This window comes from Mus caroli, chromosome 3, assembly GCF_900094665.2.
Source record: "Mus caroli chromosome 3, CAROLI_EIJ_v1.1, whole genome shotgun sequence".
Taxonomy (NCBI): Eukaryota; Metazoa; Chordata; class Mammalia; order Rodentia; family Muridae; genus Mus; species Mus caroli.
This window is the reverse complement of record NC_034572.1, coordinates 4,624,006-4,645,966: the sequence shown is the minus strand read 5'-3', so window position 1 is coordinate 4,645,966 and position 21,961 is coordinate 4,624,006. Positions and strand designations below refer to the sequence as shown.

The 21,961-nt window shown below is 41.2% G+C and overlaps 1 protein-coding gene across 1 annotated transcript in view; it reads right to left on the bottom strand.

Moving 5' to 3' along the window:
• Positions 1 to 511: 511 nt before the first annotated feature.
• Positions 512 to 21,961, bottom strand: part of Stmn2 (stathmin 2) — a 48,178-nt gene continuing 26,728 nt past the window's right edge. Inside the window, exons 2-5 of the mRNA XM_021158507.2 lie at positions 18,471 to 18,566; positions 16,358 to 16,530; positions 7,103 to 7,294; positions 512 to 1,856 (exon numbers count right to left, since the gene is read on the bottom strand). Of these exons, the coding sequence (XP_021014166.1) occupies positions 1,797 to 1,856; positions 7,103 to 7,294; positions 16,358 to 16,530; positions 18,471 to 18,566 (521 nt within the window). The 3' untranslated portion in view covers positions 512 to 1,796. The remainder of the gene's footprint in view (positions 1,857 to 7,102; positions 7,295 to 16,357; positions 16,531 to 18,470; positions 18,567 to 21,961) is intronic.

The following is a 21,961-nucleotide window of genomic DNA, read 5'->3' as shown; positions in this document are numbered from 1 at the left end:
TGACTTTCTGCTCAAATTGGATGCTGTTTGTCTGGTCGAGTAATACCCATCTGGGTCCCTGGCAGGACCCTGCCGTGTCCATGTGGGCAGTGTGCTCATTGGCAGGACACAGTTTGGCAGTAGGATAGGGAAGTCACATTGTAACAGATGGCCTAGGCTGGGGGTGTCCTGTGGGCAGCATGAGAACTTGAGGTGGTGCCAGGAACCCCACAACGTCCAGAATGAGGTTCCATTGCTCAGGACCGCTAGCCTGGACCTTCAGTTTCTCCTTCACTGTGCCTGTTGCTAAGGGGAACAGGTTGAAGGCCTTCCCCACTGTGTCAGCCTGTCCAAGGAAGCGGGAAAAGAGCTGTCCTGCTGCTTTACAAGGGAAGTCAACCAGCAGGCCCTTGGCTTCCTCCAAACTCATTACTGCCTCTTTGCTCCCAAGACTGTCCAATCCAACAGCCCTCCTACTACAATCTCAGCATCAGGCTCTGAGCATACAGGGCCGAGAGACCAGACCAAACCGTTATTAGTTCACAGAACTCCAATTCTTTATTCATCACAGCTTGCTCACAATGACATACAAGAAGATAGCACTGACGAGGAGTAAATATGCAGGCAGTTTGGGAGTTGGGAGTTGGGAGTTAGGGAGAAACAACTTCAAAACTGCAATAGGTACGTATGCTGGGTGTCTGCTGATTCTTATACTTGGCACAAATGCCCTGCCTGGCCCCTTCACTGCGTCAGCATCACAGATGGAGTGGTTTGGTCTTGTTTATAGGCAGGATTGCCCTACACTGGGGAAGAAAGACCAGCTTGAGTAAAAGTCCACAGTGTTTGTGATTTTGTTTGTGTTTTTAATACAGCAACCAGCTCACAGTCTCCAAGTGGAAAAACGTTCAGTAGCATTATGTGCTTGTACTACAGGCAAAAGCTTAAAATGAACATCATCACCCATGGCACCCACAGATAAGCCACCCGACATGTCAATTAATTCATCCCATCATAATAACTAAAACGAGAGAAATAAGCCCACTTCATGAAGAACAATCCCATGGCTGCTTGAACCCTCTGGCTTTGCGTTTGTGATCAGCACGTTGGAAGGTTCAGCCTTTCGCTTCTACCCTGACTGAGCTCAGATTTGTCTTCTCATGCATCTGTTTCTACAACCCAAACACATGTGTAGCGCATAATCCACGAGGAGCAGACGTAAGTGCTATGACTGGTAGATTCCCTTAGCCTGGCTTTGCAGCTTCTAGGCAGGAAGCAGATTACGAGCAAATGTGGAGGTTCACATGGACACACAGTACCCACGATCTAGGTGTGGTCTTGGTCACGCTCAGAGATTATGGAGTCATCTAGGTCATTAGGCAATGGTGGGTTTCTAGCACCATAGACTGTCTACTGACCTCATTTTTCGGTTGGAATGAAAAGGGCAGGGACTGAGTGGGGCTTCCAAAAGAACAGACCTAGCAAATTCATCTGAGTGGAAAGACACAACGTCAAAAGCCTGTTACAGGACATGTAAGATCATGAAATAACTTGCATAATGCAATACTTGTATTTTTTAACAAAAATGTAAATATTTACAAAATAAGATCCAAGGTACTTTTTTAAACATCAAGCAAAACATTCTGCAAAGAGACCGCATTGATTTTTATTTTATTTTTGATTCTGTTTTTTGTTTTGTTTTTTCATAATGAGTTCTTTTTAAACCATGTCATACACTTCCCATACTGATATCGCATGATCCATTATAATATAGGCAGGGGGATTTACTATGGGAGGGGCTTGCCATACCCGCCATTGCTTCAGCCAGACAGTTCAACCTGCAGTTCCTTGTTCCTGCGAACCTCTGCAGCATGCCTCTCCTAGAAAGAGCAAGGGCAGAGGGGTCAGTGCATGTGGTCCCAAGAACTCACAGAGCCACCGTAGCTGTTGCTGGACATGTTTGGCCTGAAATAACCCAGGGTGGTGTCTTCCTAAAGATAAGAATTCCTAAAGGGATTTTCTTTACAGGGAAAATGTGGGCCCAAGAGATATCACAGTAGAGAAGATTACAAGACATATAGTGTCTTATCTTATACGACCCCTCCCTTGCTGGTGATCAACCCTGGCGCCAAGTGCCTTGTAAATGATAAGCAAGCCTTTTTGCTATGGAACTGTAACTAATTCTGAACAACAACAACAAAAACAACAACAACACTATTTTCTTTTCAAACTATAATGAATAGGTCAAACGAAAAATGAGAAAAGATCCAAAGAAAATATTGACTATATTGACTTCTGTATAAATTCAGAGATGGGCACTAACATATAACACTGATCTTAATTTTTTTCTTTATTTTTTGGACTATTTTAAGGAATCTGTGCTTGCCCATAGGCACTTTGGGAAACTGAGATCCAGACAGGAGACAATGGCACTACTTCTAAACACCTTGTGCGTGACCTTCTGAACTTGAGTCAGCAGTGCTGGAGTGTACTCTCGGGCACATGCTGGCTTAGTCCGTCAGCAGAATCATGTTGTCAGGATACTTTGAATGCTTGCAGGTCCCAGCCTTGTGTCTCAGATGATTAAGGCTGTAAACCTGTGCTCTAAGGTCTGTTAAGGGCATCCCTTCTGTATAAAGGCTTCTCATGAGACCACAGACCGATACAGCTGCCTTCTGCATCTAAGCACTTGCAGAACCAAGCTCTTCCCTTCTATGGGGCAGTCCCATGGATCTAAAGAGGAGAAATCCTATTCTTGTCTCCTTGGCTGTGTTGACTACAAGGTCTCAACTGTGTCATTTCATTCTGTGGACATTGCATGTGATTGGTGCATATTTATTTCCATGAGGAAACTTTACTAACAAAGTTACTAACTAGTCTTGGCTGGGACATAAACTTTCTACAGAGGGTGATGATGGGGAAAAAGTGGGTCTAGTGTTTTTACTTTATTCTTCTACACTGGATGACCAAAGAAATATAACTTTGCATAAATGGCTGTTGAACTGAATTTTGAAATGCTAATTATTAGTAATACTATTTATCTTCTACTTAGAACATTTAAAAATTGCTTTTCTCCTCAGATAGCTTCTTTGATTCATTTCCCAATAATCATCAATAATCTCAATAAAGTAAATCTTATCATTAAGCTCTATCAAGGTCAAAGTGCCCATTCTTACAGGGTTCTTTATGCTATAACCTAATATTTTCCACCTATGTTTACTACAACTATAACCATATAGATTTTGATGAGATTAATTTCCTTAATTCTCACAGTATCATAGTAGAGATTCTGTTATACCCATTTCACAGAGGAAGAAACCAAGGCATAGGAAGGCTGAGAAACTTTACCAAGTTCATACAACTAGCAGGTGGTTAGATTCAACATTAGTTATATATGAATTTGAGAATGATCCAGCCTCTCACGTTTAGGGGGTAGGAATGGGAAAAAATGTCACATACCTGTCCTTCCTCCAAAGTTAAAAAAGTTGAGGAAGCAGGAAGTTGACTCTAGAGAAAGATTTTCTCTTTTTTTTCCAGTTATGTTTTTTATTAGATATTTTCTTTACTTACATTTCAAATGCTATCCTGAAAGTTCCCTATACCCTTCCCCTGCCCTGCTCCCCTACCCACCCACTTCCACTTCTTGGCCCTGAAGTATTGTAATTTAATTGGCTTAAATGAGCCTTTCACACACATTGTAGAGAAATCAAGTTGTGTTTGGAAATGTGAGGAAATTAGAACAGGTGCAGCCAATTTTCTTTTGCCCAGTTATTACGAGGCAAAACTGTATCAGTGTCCCTTTCTCACTAAGATAGCGAGCCATTAGTAAAAGCTGAGCTTGTAGAAAACTGGGAGGATGGGGACCTCTTCCCTGCACTGGAAGACAACAGAGCTTCAGAAGGAGCGGCAACTCGGCGAGAGTGAGCACTACAGCGTGCCCTGTTAGCTCATTCCCCTTCTTACTCGAATTAGTAAAGCTACAGGCTTGCCCCGGCAATCAGAGACTTCATCTGAGTTTGAGATAACTTTAAAGGGAAATTTAGATAAACCTTCTCCGTTTCTAAGAACACATTTTCAGGAAGTTTGGTTGATCTGCTATTTGGAAACTTTACAGCCACGGTGTGAAATGAACACTCCTGATGTGTTATGTGACTTTAAATGAAAATGTTGGGGAAGCTATTAATGTCACCAGCCCGTGGTCCTGGTCAGAGAATTGCTCAGTGACTAGAAAATTCCAGCTGAGAGCTGTGAACGTAGCTGTGAGTCTTTGGCTATGAAGTTTACTACAGACACTGTCTACCAAGTTCACTAAGGACAATGTCTTTGGAGTTCATAGGACATTGTCTATCCAGTTCACTAAGGATATTGTCTATAAGTTCATAAGGATAATGTCTATGAAATTCACTAAGGACAGTATCTATGAAGTTCTCTAAGGACTTTCTTCTATAGTAATGTCTACTTCATTATGGATCTCATACTTAATTTTTCAGGTATACTTAGAAATCCCAAATCTATAGTAGCTAGGCCCATGCATATCTAAATTTGTAAAAAGAATCTCTTCAATTTCTCCTGCCTCCACTCCTCAAGGGAAATGTAGTAGTATTTTGATACTGTAAACAGTACTTTTAAAAGAAGACATCTTTGAAAGATGGCTTTAGAAAAACTTCTGGTCCTCTGCAATATGTGACATACAGATTTCTTATTGAAGCCAAGAAATGTGAGGCTATTTCTTCTTCCTCCTTTATCTCTTAGTTCCTCTTTAATGGGTGTAGGTATCAAATATCATAAAAACAGTAACTAGATGACCTCTGGTAATAATCCTATTAAATCTCATTTCCTAAGTTTATTTAAATGCAAGATGATGTTGGCACTATCCGGGTCCTTTCTTCTTATTAATGGTTATGAGCAAATGGTATAAACGAAAGGTCAAAAATAAGTTGGAAGAGCCAGTAAAAATTCTGCTGTCATGCATCAAGATGCTGGTGGTCACCGGACCAAGGGAAGCATGGAATATTGCCTCTAATGCTATGGTCAGTGTTCAGTGAATGAAAAGGATTATCAAATTCAGCTCAGGACACACTTTGGTCTGGGAAAGGCTTGCACTCATCTTTAGATTCTTCTCTCTGCTTGCTTTATAATCTTCGCCAAATGCAGTAGGCTCTCTAAGGTTCTTTAGATGTGGAATGGAATAACAATATTGTTTTGGTAGACCAGCTGTTTGGATTAAATGTGATAACATATGCAAAAGTGCTTGGCCTATATTGAGTAATCAATAATGGCTGGGTATAATTCCTTCCCCTTTCATTATTTATTCATCAGACACACTCAGTAGTAACTGCTCACACCAATGGTGCTTGCAAATCAGAACAACAAGAAAACGAAGGTAAGTCAGAAGAGAAGACTGTAGGGTGACAACACATGTGACCTCATAATGATTAAAATCGATGCCTATATATTATCGAAATTGCCTCAGAGGAAAGGAATCTTGTTCTTTCAAGGGAAAATAGTTTCACTTTAAGATAAATCATATAGTATACTGCTGTTGTCACTACAGTAATGGCTGTGATGCATTTACTTGATGCTGGTTGGGTTATTAGACACAAAATTGCTCACTGTGCAGAGATCAGGTCTCTTCATTCTTAAGTTCTACACTTGTACTTGGTAGGTAAACCTGATGGTGTGAACTTTGCTGGACACTCCTTTGATTTTTGTTTTGCTGTTATGAGGTATTCAAATTTTACAAACTAGTTTACAAATTACGTGAAGAGGGACAAGCTGTAGGTTTGCATACATACATCAAAACCAGTGGCACTCCTGGATGGCTAGTGAAGGTGTGGCTAGTGAAGGTAAGGCTGGCTTAGAGTGATATCAGCATATTGTGTCCCTGGCAACTGCACTGGGATTTTTCCAGGGCCTATAATACGAAGTGAAGGCTAGGAGCTCCCCAGACAGGACTTGTCCACTGAGAAAGAGGAGAAGGGACAATGACAAAGGGAACATGGTTGTCCTAGATCTCAGTGAAGAGCCAAGGTCTGACTTGAGATGTTGGGAGAGACAGGATGTTGCTCTGAAGAGCAAGGGCCACACCTGTTTATATGTTTTAAAAAGTTAATTCCAAGTTGGCTCTTCTGGTTTCTGCCCAAATCTCACATCTTTGAGGGCCTCCATGTTTTAATTTCTGTGTTGGAGCCAAGAACATTTTTTGGGCAGAGATCTCAAAAAAACCTAGGAAGAACACATCTCACCTAAAAGACCTCTGGGAAATAGTATTTTAAAAAGACTGTGGCTGGGTAATGTGGTGCATGCCTGCAATCTGAACTCTGAGTCTGAGGCAGGAGGACTATGAGTTTGAGTGTCAACTCTCAGTACTTAGAAGACAATGGCAGTATCTCTCGAACCCTCAAGGGCAGGCAGGGAGGTGAGATGTATAGCTGCATCTTTTCAGAGTTCCTATTCTTCAAGCCTAATCCAATTTCTGGAAATGGACAAAGCAAAACCATGAACAGCTACAATGTGCAGTTTTTCAAAGGCAATCTTTGGGGACATGGAATGTCAGTGTATGTGTGTGTGTGCGCATGCGTGCACGCATGTGTGCGCACATGTGTCACATGCACACATATACAGAGGGTTAATAAGGAAGGCCTGAGGACTCCAGAACGTGATGAAATAATAATCCCTCTGCTGTTCTTGCCATGCTTCTGATTTCCCTGTAGATTGTGTTACATGGAGAAAATGGACTTATGATCAACATATATTTTAAATTTAGTTTTTGTATTAAATATATATTACTTTAAAGAAATAATGCTTGTTAATTTTATATTAAGATCAAGTAAAGCATCAAAAAATATAACAAGGTACATATTAAATATGTACGGTTACTTTTTCCAACACAACGGTTTGTACCGATGTCCTGCGCATTTGAAATCAGCCTTCCTGAGTCATGTGGTGGAGTGTTTGACAAGGGCTCCAGTGCTCATATAGGGTTCCTTTACTGCACTACAGGGCCAGGCCACAGGGCGCTGAGCAACCTGAGGCTGGCTGTCCTGCCGTGGTCCCCAGCCCAACCATGGCTCCCCAAGCTGTGCTGCACAGGAATGTCCCCTGCTTCGCCCTCTGCTGCTCTTACCTTTTCCTGCAGACGTTCAATGATAGCAGCTAGATTAGCCTCACGGTTTTCCTTAATCTGTTCCATTTTCAGGATCAGCTTCTCCTCTGCCATCTTGCTGAAGTTGTTGTTCTCCTCCAGCGCCTTCTGGAGCACCTCTCGCTCATGCTCCCTCTTCTCTGCCAACTGCTTCAGCACCTGAGCCTCTTGAGACTGGGGAGGAAACACATCATTTCATCCTTTACACATCGCCGGATGCCACTTACTCAGTGCTGGACCAGATGCTGCAGCTGTGAGCAGCACTGTCCACCCTGTGCATTCTGGAGACCTCAGCGCTTCCATCAGAATATGTTGGTGGGACACGGCTCACTGAATTGATCACTGTGGAGGTTTTGGACAGAGCGTCTTAGGAATATTAGCTCTCATAGAGGAACCATTCTGTAGATTATCTGGCCAGTCTTTCCTTTCCTTTTTTAAAAAATAAGATGCTGCTAAGAATTTATGCAACATGCAGTGTTAGAATGAACCAGCTGACCATAGCTTTCTGTGGGAGCCTGAAGAAGGCGGGAATCGGAGCCTGGGTTTTCTTTCTCTTCTGCCCTTTGTCCTGCCCTAACATTTCTGACTAAGTGTAGGGTGGGCCCTATAGGAACTGCTCAACTGTTTTTCATCAAATTCACCTTTTCTTGTTTTAGACACCTGTCCTCCTTTTGTCCCAGGTGCTGGAGATGTAGCTCTGTGGTAAGGGGCACTTGCTGCTCCTGAAGGGGACTGAGGTTTGATACCCAGCACCCACATGGCAGCATACAATTGTCTTCAACTGCAGTTCAGGAAATCCATTGAAGTCCTCTGGCTCCTTGGATGCCAGGCATGCATACATGTACAGACAGACATGCAGACAAAGCACCCCACACATAAAATACATTCTCTGTAGAGAATTGAAAACACTTATACAAATTTAATGACCTCTTGGCCAAAAAAGAAGAAAGCCTTGGTTGTTGCTGCCACTCCTCACTGTGGTCCTTCAGGAGTGAGAACAGACACATTGTAGTTAGCTTGTGCATGCTCTCTCTTCTTATCCTCAGTAAGATGTATGGCTCTCTTCAAGTGTCATCACTAGGGGCTTGATAATGGTAGAGATTATAGTATCTACCTGCTGAGAACCATTTCCAAAGTTCTTTAGTGGGGCCAAGGAATCTATACTTTTTATTAGTCTACTATTGCTGGTAGGCCACAGTCTACTAAACTCTCTCTCTCTCTCTCTCTCTCTCTCTCTCTCTCTCTCTCTCTCTCTCTCTTCCCCCCACCCCATCTGCCCAAGCTCAAGTACACATGCCCTCCCTCTGCAGGTGTCTGTTGAGGTTAGAGATTACTGTTGAAATGTAACCCAACACTGTTTCTCTGTTTTATTTACTCATTTATTTTCGAGATGTGCTCTCTTGTTGAACCCAGAGATTGCCACTTTGTAGACTCGCTGGCCAGTGAACCGCAGGAACCACCCATTTGTCTCTGACCTCAGAGCAATGAGGTGATCAACAAGTGCCTAAATATTTGCATGGATGCTGGGTATTTGAACTCAAGTATTCAGACTTGTGCAATAAGCATCCTACTCACTGGGTAATCTTCCCAGCCACGGAACTCAACATTTAAACTCCTCATTCTTCACTAGAACACAGCTCAGGATTCTGGAGCTCTCTCTCCATAACTCTGCTAGTGCTGAAAGTCAGTCTTAGTGCCTATTTACTGCGGCTTGCTGACAAGCTCCTTCTGCTTATAACAGCTCTGGTGTCATTCCTTGGAGAAAAATCAATTCTTTCCTGAAAATGGCTTATTCTTGCTCTTGTACTACCCAGGAAGAGACTGGTTTTGAGTCCAGTATTTATGTCAGTGCACAAATAAGCAATAAGTGCAGAAAATTCTACAAAGACTTGACATAAATTAAGTGAGAAGTTGAACAGTGTCAGCACATGATCTAAATAAGTAGAAGCATGCTTCTACCTTCACCTGGAATAAAGCGCTCACTGTGTGCTCAGTGTTCCTACTGTGTGTTGTGGCAGATTAGAAGGAAGGTGGTGGGTTGTGTGAGTTTGCTGGATGGAAACTGGTAAAGGCTGCTGCATAGGAATTGCTCAATGGTGAGTGCTTGGCCTCAAGGACCTGGCTGAGAGCACGTTTCTGACCCAGAGTCTCTGAGGATGGAAATGGAGCCTTGGGCAAGATAGTGGCCAGCTGATAGGCTATAGAAGGAAGTTAAGGGAGACAGAGTCATTCACAGGTGGCATCCCGGGAGATGTCACTCTAGCTCACAGTTTGAGAAACTGCGGCACATTGCTGGTGGACACCTCTCGTGAACATTCTCATAAAGAACTGAGCACCACTGTAATGACTCTGTGAGAAGCCCATGAGGCACAGAGACAAGACAGGGAGAGGAGTTATTGGACCACTGTACTGACTCTGTGAGAAGCTCATGAAAGCACAGAGACGAGACAGGGAGAGGAGTTATTGTCCATGCAGGGACGCTTGAACATTTTGCAAATAGGTTAATTAGTATCTCTTACACCACTGAGTCTAAGGGTTTAATTACCGCACAAATGAATTGAATGATAAATCTGAGTTAATTGGTCTATAAAACTCACTTTCCTTTACATACACGTAAGAGATTTAAGACTACACTTTAGATACACTGGTTCTCCATGGCTTTTGAAATACACATTCTCGTGCCCCTTCATCTTTCCCCCACTCATCATTTGGGGCATATTACTCAATACTCAGAACTATTCATCAAACACCAAGTCTCTTAGTTCCAAGATGCCTTTCCACAAGTAGGCTGGATGCGGCCTCTGTGAGCTTCCGGCTTTCTGCTAATGCTGACAGAGCATCATTGACCTGGTGAAGGCACAGAAGTACGCTGAAACATGACAGTAAAGTGTAGCTGTGTGAAACCGCATGAAGCACTCACGACATGCTGAAAAGCCAGGAACACAGAAAGAGACACAGAAGAAACTCATCCTATGCCTCAGATAGGTTTGCTGTGATTCCCTTACAGAAACAGTCTGAATGATCTTCCCTGCCAAGAAGACCACCAATAGGAAGATTTTATGACCATGAAGCACACAGGCTTCCTAAATACTAAACTGTGACTATATAAAAACTACCCTTTTTCCCCTATATTCCATTTCAAGTGCCATTTACAAGTTATGATGCCAGCTGCTGATGACAATTCCCAAAAGAATACAAACTTGTATGACCATCCAAATAGACTGATTGGAGGAATGTCAGTATGAAACATTGGAGTATTGCAAAGCCAGAACCTAATTAAAAGTTATCTCAGGCTTTTTTGGGCCTTTGAACAGTTATTATCCTTCGTTGTGTGTGACCTAATATCCTAAGAGAGCTTAAAAACCTTTGAGATACAGTAATCTAACAAACCACTAGGTTTCACCAAGGCCAAAGCCTCACCCGGCGGTGAGGCCTATAACAGTTTTCTCTGCTTTTCTGTGACCTGCCTATTGTGTTTCCACCAGTATATCTGAAGAGTGTCTTGGTTTATGATTCCTTTTGTTCTGCTAATATAAATCATAAGGAAACTGTTACCATATTTTGACCTGGTTTCAAAAGAAACCAGAACTATGTACTCAGCCATAGTTGCTCATAGTTGACTCAAAACCCTCACTATTTCCACTTTTCAGGGAGATTTATACTTTTGTGTGGCTACAACATGACACTGGGAAAGAAGATCATGTATGTAGAGTTATTGTAGGAAGTAGGCTGAGCTCCAGCCTCTCGAGAAGGTGGGTGACTGTGTAAACTGCACCCAGTTCTGACCCTACAGAGGTCATGGCTTGACAAATGCACAACTTCTTAAGGGGAAGGAATGAGAGTGGCCATGCTAAAGCTTTAGAGGTACAGATGGAGACGCTGAGGTGACCAGGTTTGGATGCTAATGAGTCCCTTTCACAGTGTTTCATTTAGAGCAGGGACTCACTTCTCTTTCAGAGAAAGAGAGGTTCATAGGTCATTAGAACTCATTGTGCAGTGATGTTAATACAAGGATTAAGTGGGGAGCCTTTCAATTCAATTGATTTTAGTATATAGTTTTATCAAGCTTGTATGTATCATTAAATTTATACCATTTTTCATAATATTAATGTTTTAAGCCAGTTTTAGTTGGCCTAACCTACTTAGACATCTATTATTCATCAACTTGTTTATTATCTGCATTATGGTAAAGACTAATTTATATTTCAAATATTTATAAAGTGTACTAAGTGACAGAACTGCTTTCCTTTGTAAAACCATTTGCTGGACCTTAATCCTTGCAGAGCTGGGTGCATTTTAAGCCAGGAATAGCCAACCCCTTATGCTGCTCCTCATCTCTCTGCAGAGGGTAATGTCCCCATTGTGTGACACAGGACATTTTACTAGTCCTTTGTATAGGTGAGTGTTCTGGTTCATTTTTATCAGCTTGGGAAGAGGAGATCTCCATTGAAGAATTTCCCCTACTAGATTGGCTGTGAGCATCTTTGTGGGCCTTTTCCTGACTAGTGACTCATGTAGAAGGGCCCAGACCACTGTTGTGGCACCACCTTGGGGCAGATGGGCCTGGGCTGTATAAGGAAGCTTGGGTAAGAGAAGACAGAGTTTAGATGGCTTGCCCAAAGACATCAGTTACTAGGTGGAGAGATAGGTTCAGCTGCAGACATTCTAATAATCATGTGTTCTTGGATGATTTGAAAGACACCTTTAAACTCCGTAGTCTGCAGATAATGAGACCACAGGCTGCCTGCAGTGGGTCATGAAGAAAAGAGAAGCCATTAGTCATGAGGATGGCACAGCAGAGTGTTAGAGGCACATACTGGGGATGTGCGCAGGCGCACTGGGGACGTGTGCAAGCCTCATTCTGAAGCTTCTTGCTGTGCGGATGATGAATGAATGGGCATCACGCCTGGCTGGCCAAAGTGTCGATGTCATTTCCCAAATGTGGTCAGTTGCAGTAGGAAGAGTTTAATTTCAAAAAAATAGACACTGATTACCAGAGGTACTTTATTTAATAAAGGAGACGAAGTAAGAAAAAGTTACACTCTTTTTAGAATAGGCGTTTTTTATCAGCGTTTTTATAGAGCATTAGTTCTGGCTGGGGGGAGTCTGCAAAGTGCCAGGCTCACCTCCAGATGGTCAGTGCTGTGGCAGTGTGCACAAGTGGCCGAGGGATGCTGGGAAATTGCCACGATATCTAATTCACAGCACATCTGATCCCCCGTGGACATACTTGTTCAGCAGCCTTCCAGCCCTGACTTCAGAGAGCCCTGTCTGCACAACTTGGGACCCCAGGTCACCGAGGGCTTTTGGATTCCCAGCGACAGGCTCTAAATACCCTAATAAATGGGTTTGTGTTTACAATGTCCTAACAAAAATCACATGTTACACCTCTGCCCAAGTCTACCTCTGTGCTTACTTGGAATTAGGATTATGGCAGTTTAGGGAGAAAATGCTTACGACCTTAAGATAATTAGGGATATTGATTAGCAGTAACAACTGACTTTGTTTATAACAATAGCAAAATATTAACACACATGTAAATGTTGTGTGATTTCTGGGCAGAAGCTTTAAAAGTTTGTAAGATATGGGAGAGGAAATAGGCCCAGGGCATTGAGACGTGTGACTATGGCTGGATCCTATTTCAGCACCTTTTTAAAATTTTTATTTATTTTTAAGATCTAGAAGCATTTATTCTATGCGAATTTTTTTTTTTACTATCTCTTTATGGCTTACATAATAGAGTCTGGCCTAGTGTTCCTCCCCACTCGCCTATCCACTAGTTTGAAACCACAGCCTTCAAAACACATGCTTTATGTTTGCTTCTGAGTCTCTTTAGTTCTGAAGCCATTTTTTTGTTTGTTTGTTTTTGTTTGTTTGTTTGATTTTTTTTTAGTCTATCACAATCTCCCGTCTTCCCTATCTAACACCACTTTTTCTAGTTTGCCTTTTTTGTTTGTTTGTGTGTTGTTTTCCAGATAGGGGTTCTCTATGTAGTTCTGGCTGTCCTGGAACTTTCTTTGTACACCAGGCTGGCTTCAAACTCACAGAGATCCTCCTGTCTCTGTCTCCTGAGTGCTGGGATTCAAGGTGTGCGGTGCCACCGCCGCCACCACCACCTGGCTCTAATTTACCCCTTTAAAAATAGAATTTTCTTCAAAACTATGCACTGGTTCACACTAGGAACTGATGAGGGTTTTTTTTTCCCCCCTCTGTTGTCCGTTCCTTGAACTCAAAGCCGAGGTCCTTTAAAGCTGTGCTGCTGTACCCGCGGTTCCCCTCGCCTCCCGTGCTCACTGCTCTTGCTTCCCTGGCCTTCGTGATGTTTTTCAAACGCCCCAGAACCTTCTGACTCCAGGGCCTCTGCACCTGCCACTCTTACTACTCGACCACTCTACCCTTGTGATTTGTTCCCGCGCTCATGCCTGATTTTGTGTTATATGCTACGGTCTGTCCCTTAGCGAGAGGAAGTCTCTTTAACTGATTTCCTAGAGCTAGCGTTAGGGTGAGTGGCAGGTCCTAGATAAAATCTGTCAATTGTGTGATTTCAATTTCAGCAGATGTTGCTTGGAAACTTACTGCCTATAATTTTTCTTTGGGATGGTAGTATGGAATACACTGTTAATATAGCTTACATATTGTTTCCTTAACATGGGAATTTTAATTTTTTACATTTTAATTTTCTTGTTCACTTAAAAGTAAAATTTGTAGCAATATAGTATACTGTTAACACACATATCTACTTTCATGAAGTCTAATGGAGGAGATGGTTAAATAAGTAGTAATGCAAATAATTATATTCTTACTAATCATGCCAAGTTCTTGGAAAGGAGAGCTGGGAACTGTTGGTACAGCAGAGCCCGTCAGAGAGCTCAGGCCTGTTAAGTCACAGGAACGGGATGTGAACAGAGACTACAAGAAGCCAGGAAGAGAGTGTGGGGCCATAGGTCCTAAATGTGTCCTGTGCTGGCCCTGATAACACAATGAGGAAATCACAGCAAGTGACAATCTTTATTTTCCAAACTCCTATGCAGAGGTAACTTCTATAGATATATTTCAAAATGTTGAATCTCAGTAATTATTAGGAATCAACTAAAAAAGCAGATGTTAAGTTTTTCCATTCCTTATAGAAGTTGTTTGATCTACTAGCCCATGGGGCTGTTCACTTGAGTGGCTACTGGCCACAGAGGGGCCGTATGGACTGAAAGTCACCAGAGGGGTAAGCCACGTTGTATACTTAGAGCAGTCTGAGCAGCTGAATGTGGGTGACCTGCATGCCCTTGCCGGATAGTCTCTGGATGTATCACTTGCTGAAGACTGTTTAAGGAGAATGAACAGGTTTTTCACATGAGTGCTAATTAAGTCAGTGCAATGCAACAGAAAAACAAAATCAATGGCTGAATGTTTAAGTTAGTACTTTCTCTTAATTAGATGTCCTTTCTCCTAATTAAAACTCTACTACCAGAACATAATCCATAAGGTGATTTCTCCACTGAAAAATTTACAAATTGCACAATAAATTTAATGAGATACACCATTTAAAAAAAGTTCCAAAATATATTTTTTCTGAGTATCAAAATATTGGCTGATTCTTTTGGTCAGTGTCCATTAGCTACACAGTCAATTTCTAGTTTGATTTAATTGTTTAAATAATTGTTAATAGTTTACTGCTGTCAGGATGTAGGAGTTTTACAAGAACTATTAATTACTTGCCTCAGGGAATTTTATAAGTTTTATAAATTAACACCCAGTTAATTTTTATTATCTCTGTGTTCTTTTTTCTTTGGCCATTTTCTGTTAATTAGGTACAGTAGCTGGAAATGCCGTCAGTGTCCTAATCCTTGAAGCTGAACTCTGCTTTCTGAATTTTAATTTTGGACCAGACACTGATTTTATATTTTAAGTGCTCTCTCTCTCTCTCTCTCTCTCTCTCTCTCTCTCTCTCTCTCTGTGTGTGTGTGTGCTCCTTGTGTAGAGCTTCCAGATCTGTGCTGTGCCCATTATATAGAAGGTGCCTCTGCCTAGTGAGTAAGAACTTAAATTGCGCAGGGTGCAATAGGCACTGCAGGGCTTTAGACGAGATAGTTGGTTATGTCTATAAGTAAGACCACAAGAAGCAATGGCAAAGTTAACTTATTACCTGGGTTAATAGCCTACTTTCTCCATCTTAAATCTGAATTTATAACAATATTAATAGATTATAGTGTTTAATATATTGATAGATTTTTTGTAGACAGCATTGAGTTTCATTAATGTAATAAATATAATTCATATTTATATAATTCATATGATAAATGATATAATTTATATAATTTACATAATTGAACTGTGTGTGTGTTCAGAATACCCATAGTGACCTCATGAGTCTAAAATACATCATGATAAAGCAAATGGAAAATACAGTTCAAAGATGCTTTATATCAAAGATATAAAAGATGACCGGAAAATACAGCCCATTGGAGAAGGTACATCTAGACAGAACATCTTTAATTCACAGATTTGCCAGCATATCTTACTGCTCTCAAATTTTTCAAAATATTTATTTTTAATTGTATGTGTGTGTGGTGGGGGTGGGGATCGGGAGTGGTATGTGCACTTGGGAGTGTATGTGCACTTGAGAGTGGTCTGTGCATTTGGGAGTGTAGCTTCCTGTAGAAGCCAGAGGTGAGAGTCCCTTGAAATGGATGCTTGGAATGGAACTTGGGAAGAGCTCTTTACTGGGCTTTCCAGCCTCTGCCCTCCAGTCTTAATGTCCATAGTTTTTTTTTTTTTTAGTATCCTACTGTAGAGAATTGAAAGGGTTCAGATAGTGCAGGCTCACTCAGGTACCATTGTCTCTTGGAATCTCTGATTGAACCTCTCTCTCTCTCTCTCTCTCTCTCTCTCTCTCTCTCTCTTTCTCTCTCTCTCCCCCACCCCCATGTGTGTGTGTGTGTGTGTGTGTATCTGTGAAAAAGAAAGGAAGGGAGCAGAGGGGAGGAAGAAAAGAGAGACTTTAAAAATCTGTGACTTTGAGGCCACCTGGTCTACAGAGCAAGTTCCAGGACAGCCTATACTACACAGAGGAACCCTGTCTCAAGAAAACAAAAGAAGCCAAACCAAACCAAATTAAACCAAACCAAACCAGACCAGACCAGACCAGACCAGACCAGACCAAACCAGCCAAACCAGACCAAACAAAATAAGAACAAGAACAGCAACAAGAACTACGACGACAACAACCCCCATGGAGAAAGTTACCTTTCTTCGCTCCTCTGCAGCCTCCAGCTTTTTCTGAATCTCCTCCAGAGACAGATCTTTCTTCTTTGGAGAAGCTAGAGTTCGTGGAGCTTCTGAGATGGGAGATGGTGGCTTCAAGATCAACTCGAAAGCCTGGCCAGAGGCCCGCTTGTTGATCTGCTTCACCTCCATGTCTGTGGAAGGAACAGCCGAGAGTGTTAAGTCAGCAGCTGAATCATGCAACTGCTTTAATGTCATGTAGTCCAGCAACTGCATAAATGCTTTTGATCATAAATGTAGGAAATTGTCATTTGCAGCTATGTAGATAAACCTGGAGTGCATTGTAGTGAGAGAAAGTCAGAAACAGAAAGACAAAATTCCTGTCCTCATAAGGGCAGAGTGTAATATGTCTGCCAAGGCTGATGGATTCTGGGCAGATGCTGGCTAGATAGTACAAAACTTTATCTAGGCAATTAAAATATGTTCATGAGTCTCCTAGTTTGCTTTCTGTCACTGTGACAAAACACCATGACAAAAAACAACTTGGGAGGAAAGGATGCATTTGGTTTACACTTCCAGGACACAATCCATCACTGAGGGAAGCCAGGGCTCAGACTTCAGCAGAAACCTGGAGGCTGAGAGTGAAGCAGAGCCTATGGAGGCACGTTGCTTCCCTGCCTCCTTTCTGTGCTTTGCCCAGCTTGCTTTCACATACAATTCAAGATTAAGGGTAGCACCACCTACCGTTGGCTGGACCCTCCCACATCAGTCAGGAAAATGCCCGTAGACGTGTGCACATGCCGTGTGGTGGGGTCAATCTCCAACAGAGGCTCCTTCTCCCCAAGTGACTGTGGATTGTGTCAAGCTGACCAAACATCCAACCAGTGCAATGTGATTTATAGTGATGATATATTGTGTTATGCTTATGTTTAAAAATTATTAGAATATGCTCATTGTACAAAATGTTGGATGTGGATATGAAAATTTCCAACTTTCCTATCTAGTGCTTTGTTTGTGTTCACACTCCATTTCCCTCCTTTGACTTTCTCTACCTCCTTCCTCCTAGTCTCCTTCTTCCCAAATGTTCCTCCTCCTTCTATATTCACATCATGTGTGTATGTGTGTGTGTGTATATATATATATATATATATATATATATCCATGCGAAAGAAGATGAGACATGTGTCTCTTTGAATCTGATTTGCCATGTTAATAAAGTGATCTTCAGTTCCATCAATTCTTGCAAATGACAATTTTTTAATGTAAATGAAAACTCCATTTTATCAGTAGTCTACACATTTTTAATCTACTTTCTCTGATTGGATTCTTGCCACAAATACATGATAACACATGAAGTAAGCATATGTTAGATAACTTGATTTAGCCATTATCAATGTATATTGTATTGTTTATCCTTATGGTCTGTAGATGATAAACATAAGCCAATGATAAACATAGCTAGTGATTTTCTGTTTATTGTTTAATTGACAATTAAAATTGAATGTGTCTACAGTATGCATGTTTTGAAATACAATATACATTGATAATGGCTCTCTAAGTTAACTTTGAACTTGCAACCCTCTTGCTTTCAGACTTCTGAGTGCTGGAATTTTAAGTCTGAACCAACATGGGCAGTATTGCTATTTTCTTCTTAATCCCTCTTTGCTTGTGACCTCAGTCACAACTTTATGAATTTGATTATTCTTATCAGCTTGCTTATATTTACCCACAAAATGTGAGACTCTACCAAGACAAACAGCGATGGTGGTAGATTTTCTCTTCCTTTAGTGGTCTAGGTAGAAAAATAACTTCATGCAGATTAGAATGTAGTGTAGTGTGTCTCATCATTTGAAAAGAAAAACTGTAGACATTCTGTGGATTGACGTGCTGATGAAGATGCTCATAACAAGCCTGCATGCTTCTTACAAGACATTTATGTGCTGTTAATCAGCACCAACTTCAGACTGTTGTGAGCAATAGGTCATCAGTAAGACCTAATGGCTAGACACAAATTACCAACCCTGAGATCTAGAGAACACTCATCTAGTTACATTCGGAGCTGTGAAAGGGAAGCACATATATCCAGCTTCTGCAGATTATGTAGCTAGAAGTGTCCGTGCTGCAGGGGACTCACCGTCATAGGTGTAGATGTTGATGTTGCGCGGCTCCGGGTAGAAGCAGGAGCAGATCAGTGACAGCATAGACAGCTCCTTCATTTTTTCCTTGTAGGCTGAAAGGGAAGATTCAAGATTAGGGTGCTTTTGTTTTTCACAATTTCCTCTTTAATGCCTATGCAAATTCGAACAATAATTATAGCATTTTGCAGAAGGCAGGCTGCTTGGCTTGCTTTTCCAATGAATGAGAGACATATTCATGCCTGCAGGGGGACAGGAACTGCATTGGTTAAGTAAAAAGTGAAAGTGAGTTAGATTAAAGCAAAAAGGCCTTGAGATCCAGTAGGAAGAAAGAGGAAAACAGGGAAAACAGTGATAAAGGAAATGGAGGACATGAGCAGAAGTATGCGCATGCGCATTCTAATTACTGTCCCTATGAGTCCTGAGAAGTCTGCACATCAGTTCGAGGCCAGCCTGGTCTACAGAGTGAGTTCCAGGACAGCCAGGGCTACACAGAGAAATCCTGTCTCGGAAAAAAACCCAAACAAACAAACAAAACCAACCAAACAAAAAAGATTCTCAGGAGTACATGGTAGTACATCCCAGACATTGGATGGTTGAAGATTGATTTTTGCTTTTGATTGTGACTGTGTCCTGATATTTTCCCTCTTGAAGGAAGAAACTATTTTAGTAGAGCCCACAGTTAAGAGACTTTTAATTGTAAAAAGACCTTGGATTTTAAAAGAGATCAATATTTTAAAGAGATTGAAATTTTAAACATTTAAAGTTATTTAGATCTTGGGGATGAATAAGAATGTAAGGGTTGAGGCTTAATAGTGATGTGTTTGTGTGTCAAGTTGACAAGAGGTCAATTGTACTGGCAGGTTTTGTGTGTCAACTTGACACAGCTGGAGTTATCACAGAGAAAGGAGCTTCAGTTGAAGAAATGCCTCCATAAGATCCAACTGTAAGGCATTTTCTCAATTAGTGATCAAGGAGGAAAGGCCCCTTGTGGGTGGGACCATCTCTGGGCTGGTAGTCTTGGGTTCTATAAGAGAGCAGGCTGAGCAAGCCAGGGGAAGCAAGCCAGTAAAGAACATCTCTCCATGGCCTCTGCATCAGCTCCTGCTTCCTGACCTGCTTGAGTTCCAGTCCTGGCTTCCTTTGGTGATGAACAGCAGTGTGGAAGTAAAAGCTGAATAAACCCTTTCCCCCCCCCCCCCCCCCCCAAAAAAAAAAGAGTACATGGTGCATCACAGGCTATTCATTTGGGGATAGTTGCAGAGCTCATCAGGAGGGTTGTTAAGCAGCTGTCCCCTCCAGGGAACTTTGTTGCTGTTTTCCCTTAATCCCGGGAGTGCATTTTCTTATCTCATCTCACCTTCTTCCCGCACACTGCACTGAGAGGTGGTCAGCTGATCAGGATTGCCCTCTCTTAGACACATAGTCTGGGTACCAGCAAACAGAGAAGCTATAGATCAGACTGTGCTGGTTCCAACCCTTCCCTCCTCTTTACTGCATGTTTTCCTTCCTCTTCTAATTTGCTTACCCAGGTAGACCTGGTGAGCATCTCACCATGGCCACCAGGACAAATGTCTCCAGACAACAGGATTGGGAAGAAAGGGCGAGACACTTTCACTTTTGTTGGTCATTTAATTAGTGAGATTAATTAAAGAAAGTTGAAGAAAATGATGAGTATATTATATAGTAACTTGTGATAGGAAACAGACACCTATGGCCTAGCAATGTAACAGTTGTGTGGTGGCAGGATCCGAATCACCTCTGTAACCCAAGGGACAGTGTAGACCTTGGGAAAAGATGAATTTGGACATTATTGACAGATTTATTGTTGTTGTTGTTGTTGGTTAGCAGGGTAACAGATCCAACAGATGTTTTATCATGTTTAACACAGACTGTGGGTCATACGTAGCTGAGGATAGCTATGAACATAGCCCAGCACAAAATTGTAAATGTACTTAAAACTGCATGGGATTTATATCTTATTGTAACTCAATTGTGTGTTCCTAAGCCCGACTTTTGCAGGTGACATGGCATAATGTCAAGAGGTTGACAGGAATGCTAAACTAAGACATTTCTAAGAGATTTTAATATCTATAGTCACTGTACTCAATTACTAATTTTATAAGTGAGGAAACAGTGCCACAGAGACCAAAGTCACATCTGACTGATGACAAGAACAAGGCCTCTGGGTAAGAAAGCAGGAAGACAATCTATTCAAAACTGCCAAGGGTCATGCTGCCCTAATTTAAAGTCAGTGGCCACAGGGTTGAGTGTCTGAGAATGTGATCAACTACATGCAAAGAGCAATATTGTCAATTTCATGGAGTTTAGCTTAGCACATGCACATGATCTGAAGGGGCACCTGCTTATTTCCTAAAAATGAAAAACACAGGGACTTTTCTGTGTAACAGACATTTTTAACAATGCTTGTTATGAGAAATTATATTAAGTTTTCAATTGTAGAAGGCAGAACCATTTTTCTTTGGCTTGTTTCTTTACTTGACTAGTAACTTAGGTATAGCTAAGAAAGTTTTCCATGTATGTTCAGTGTGGATCATAATTTCTATCAGAGGACAGTGTATTTGATGGCTTAATACATTTAATTCCACAAACAACCTGAAAACAATATAAGAAGGCTTTGCATGTTAGGACTGTTAATTTTTTTTGGTAAGTGACTACGGTAGGACACACAGAACATTTTGTTAAATGATGTATTCTCTCCAAATCTTCAGGGTCTAAGTCCGTGAATCCAACAGACCTCAGGTCAAACATATTTGAAATAAAAATGGCTTCTGCAATGGCACATACCATCCATGAAATCAATACTAGACCAGTATTATTCAAAATTGTTTTGCACAGTATCTATCTATCTATCTATCTATATCTTGCTCCTTAAAGATAGAGTACAATGGCCATTTACATCATTCCATAGTCTTGGGTAATCAATAGATGACTTCCATAGGACAGGGCACGCATAGGTTATGTGCAAATATTATATCCTTTAAAATAAGGGACTTCGACATCTGTAAATTTTATATTCCCAGGGGACCATGGAAGCAATTTACCTGCACACTGAAGGATGACTGCACACCATACAAACATTAGATTAAAGTAGATTAAAAGTTTACTAAGAAGTAGAATAAACATACAAGTATAAATATAACCCATAAAGAGATACAAAGTTAAAGCTATAGAAGAACATAGATTTCTACTGACCACCTTTCATATCTGTCACTAGTGACTTGGTAATGGGCTTTAATAATTTTAAGTAAGGTCTCCAAGCTAGTTTAGAGAAAGGTATGCAGATTACCTGAGGCTGACACATTGGGAGGAGCCCTAAACTTACGCTAATAACTGAACGGTTTTAATCCTCTGTCCCAAAATCCAGAAGGGAACTTTAACTTTTAATTTGTTTGGAGTCTTTGATACTGTTTATGTATGTGTGTGTGTATATATATATATATATATATATATATATATATATATATAT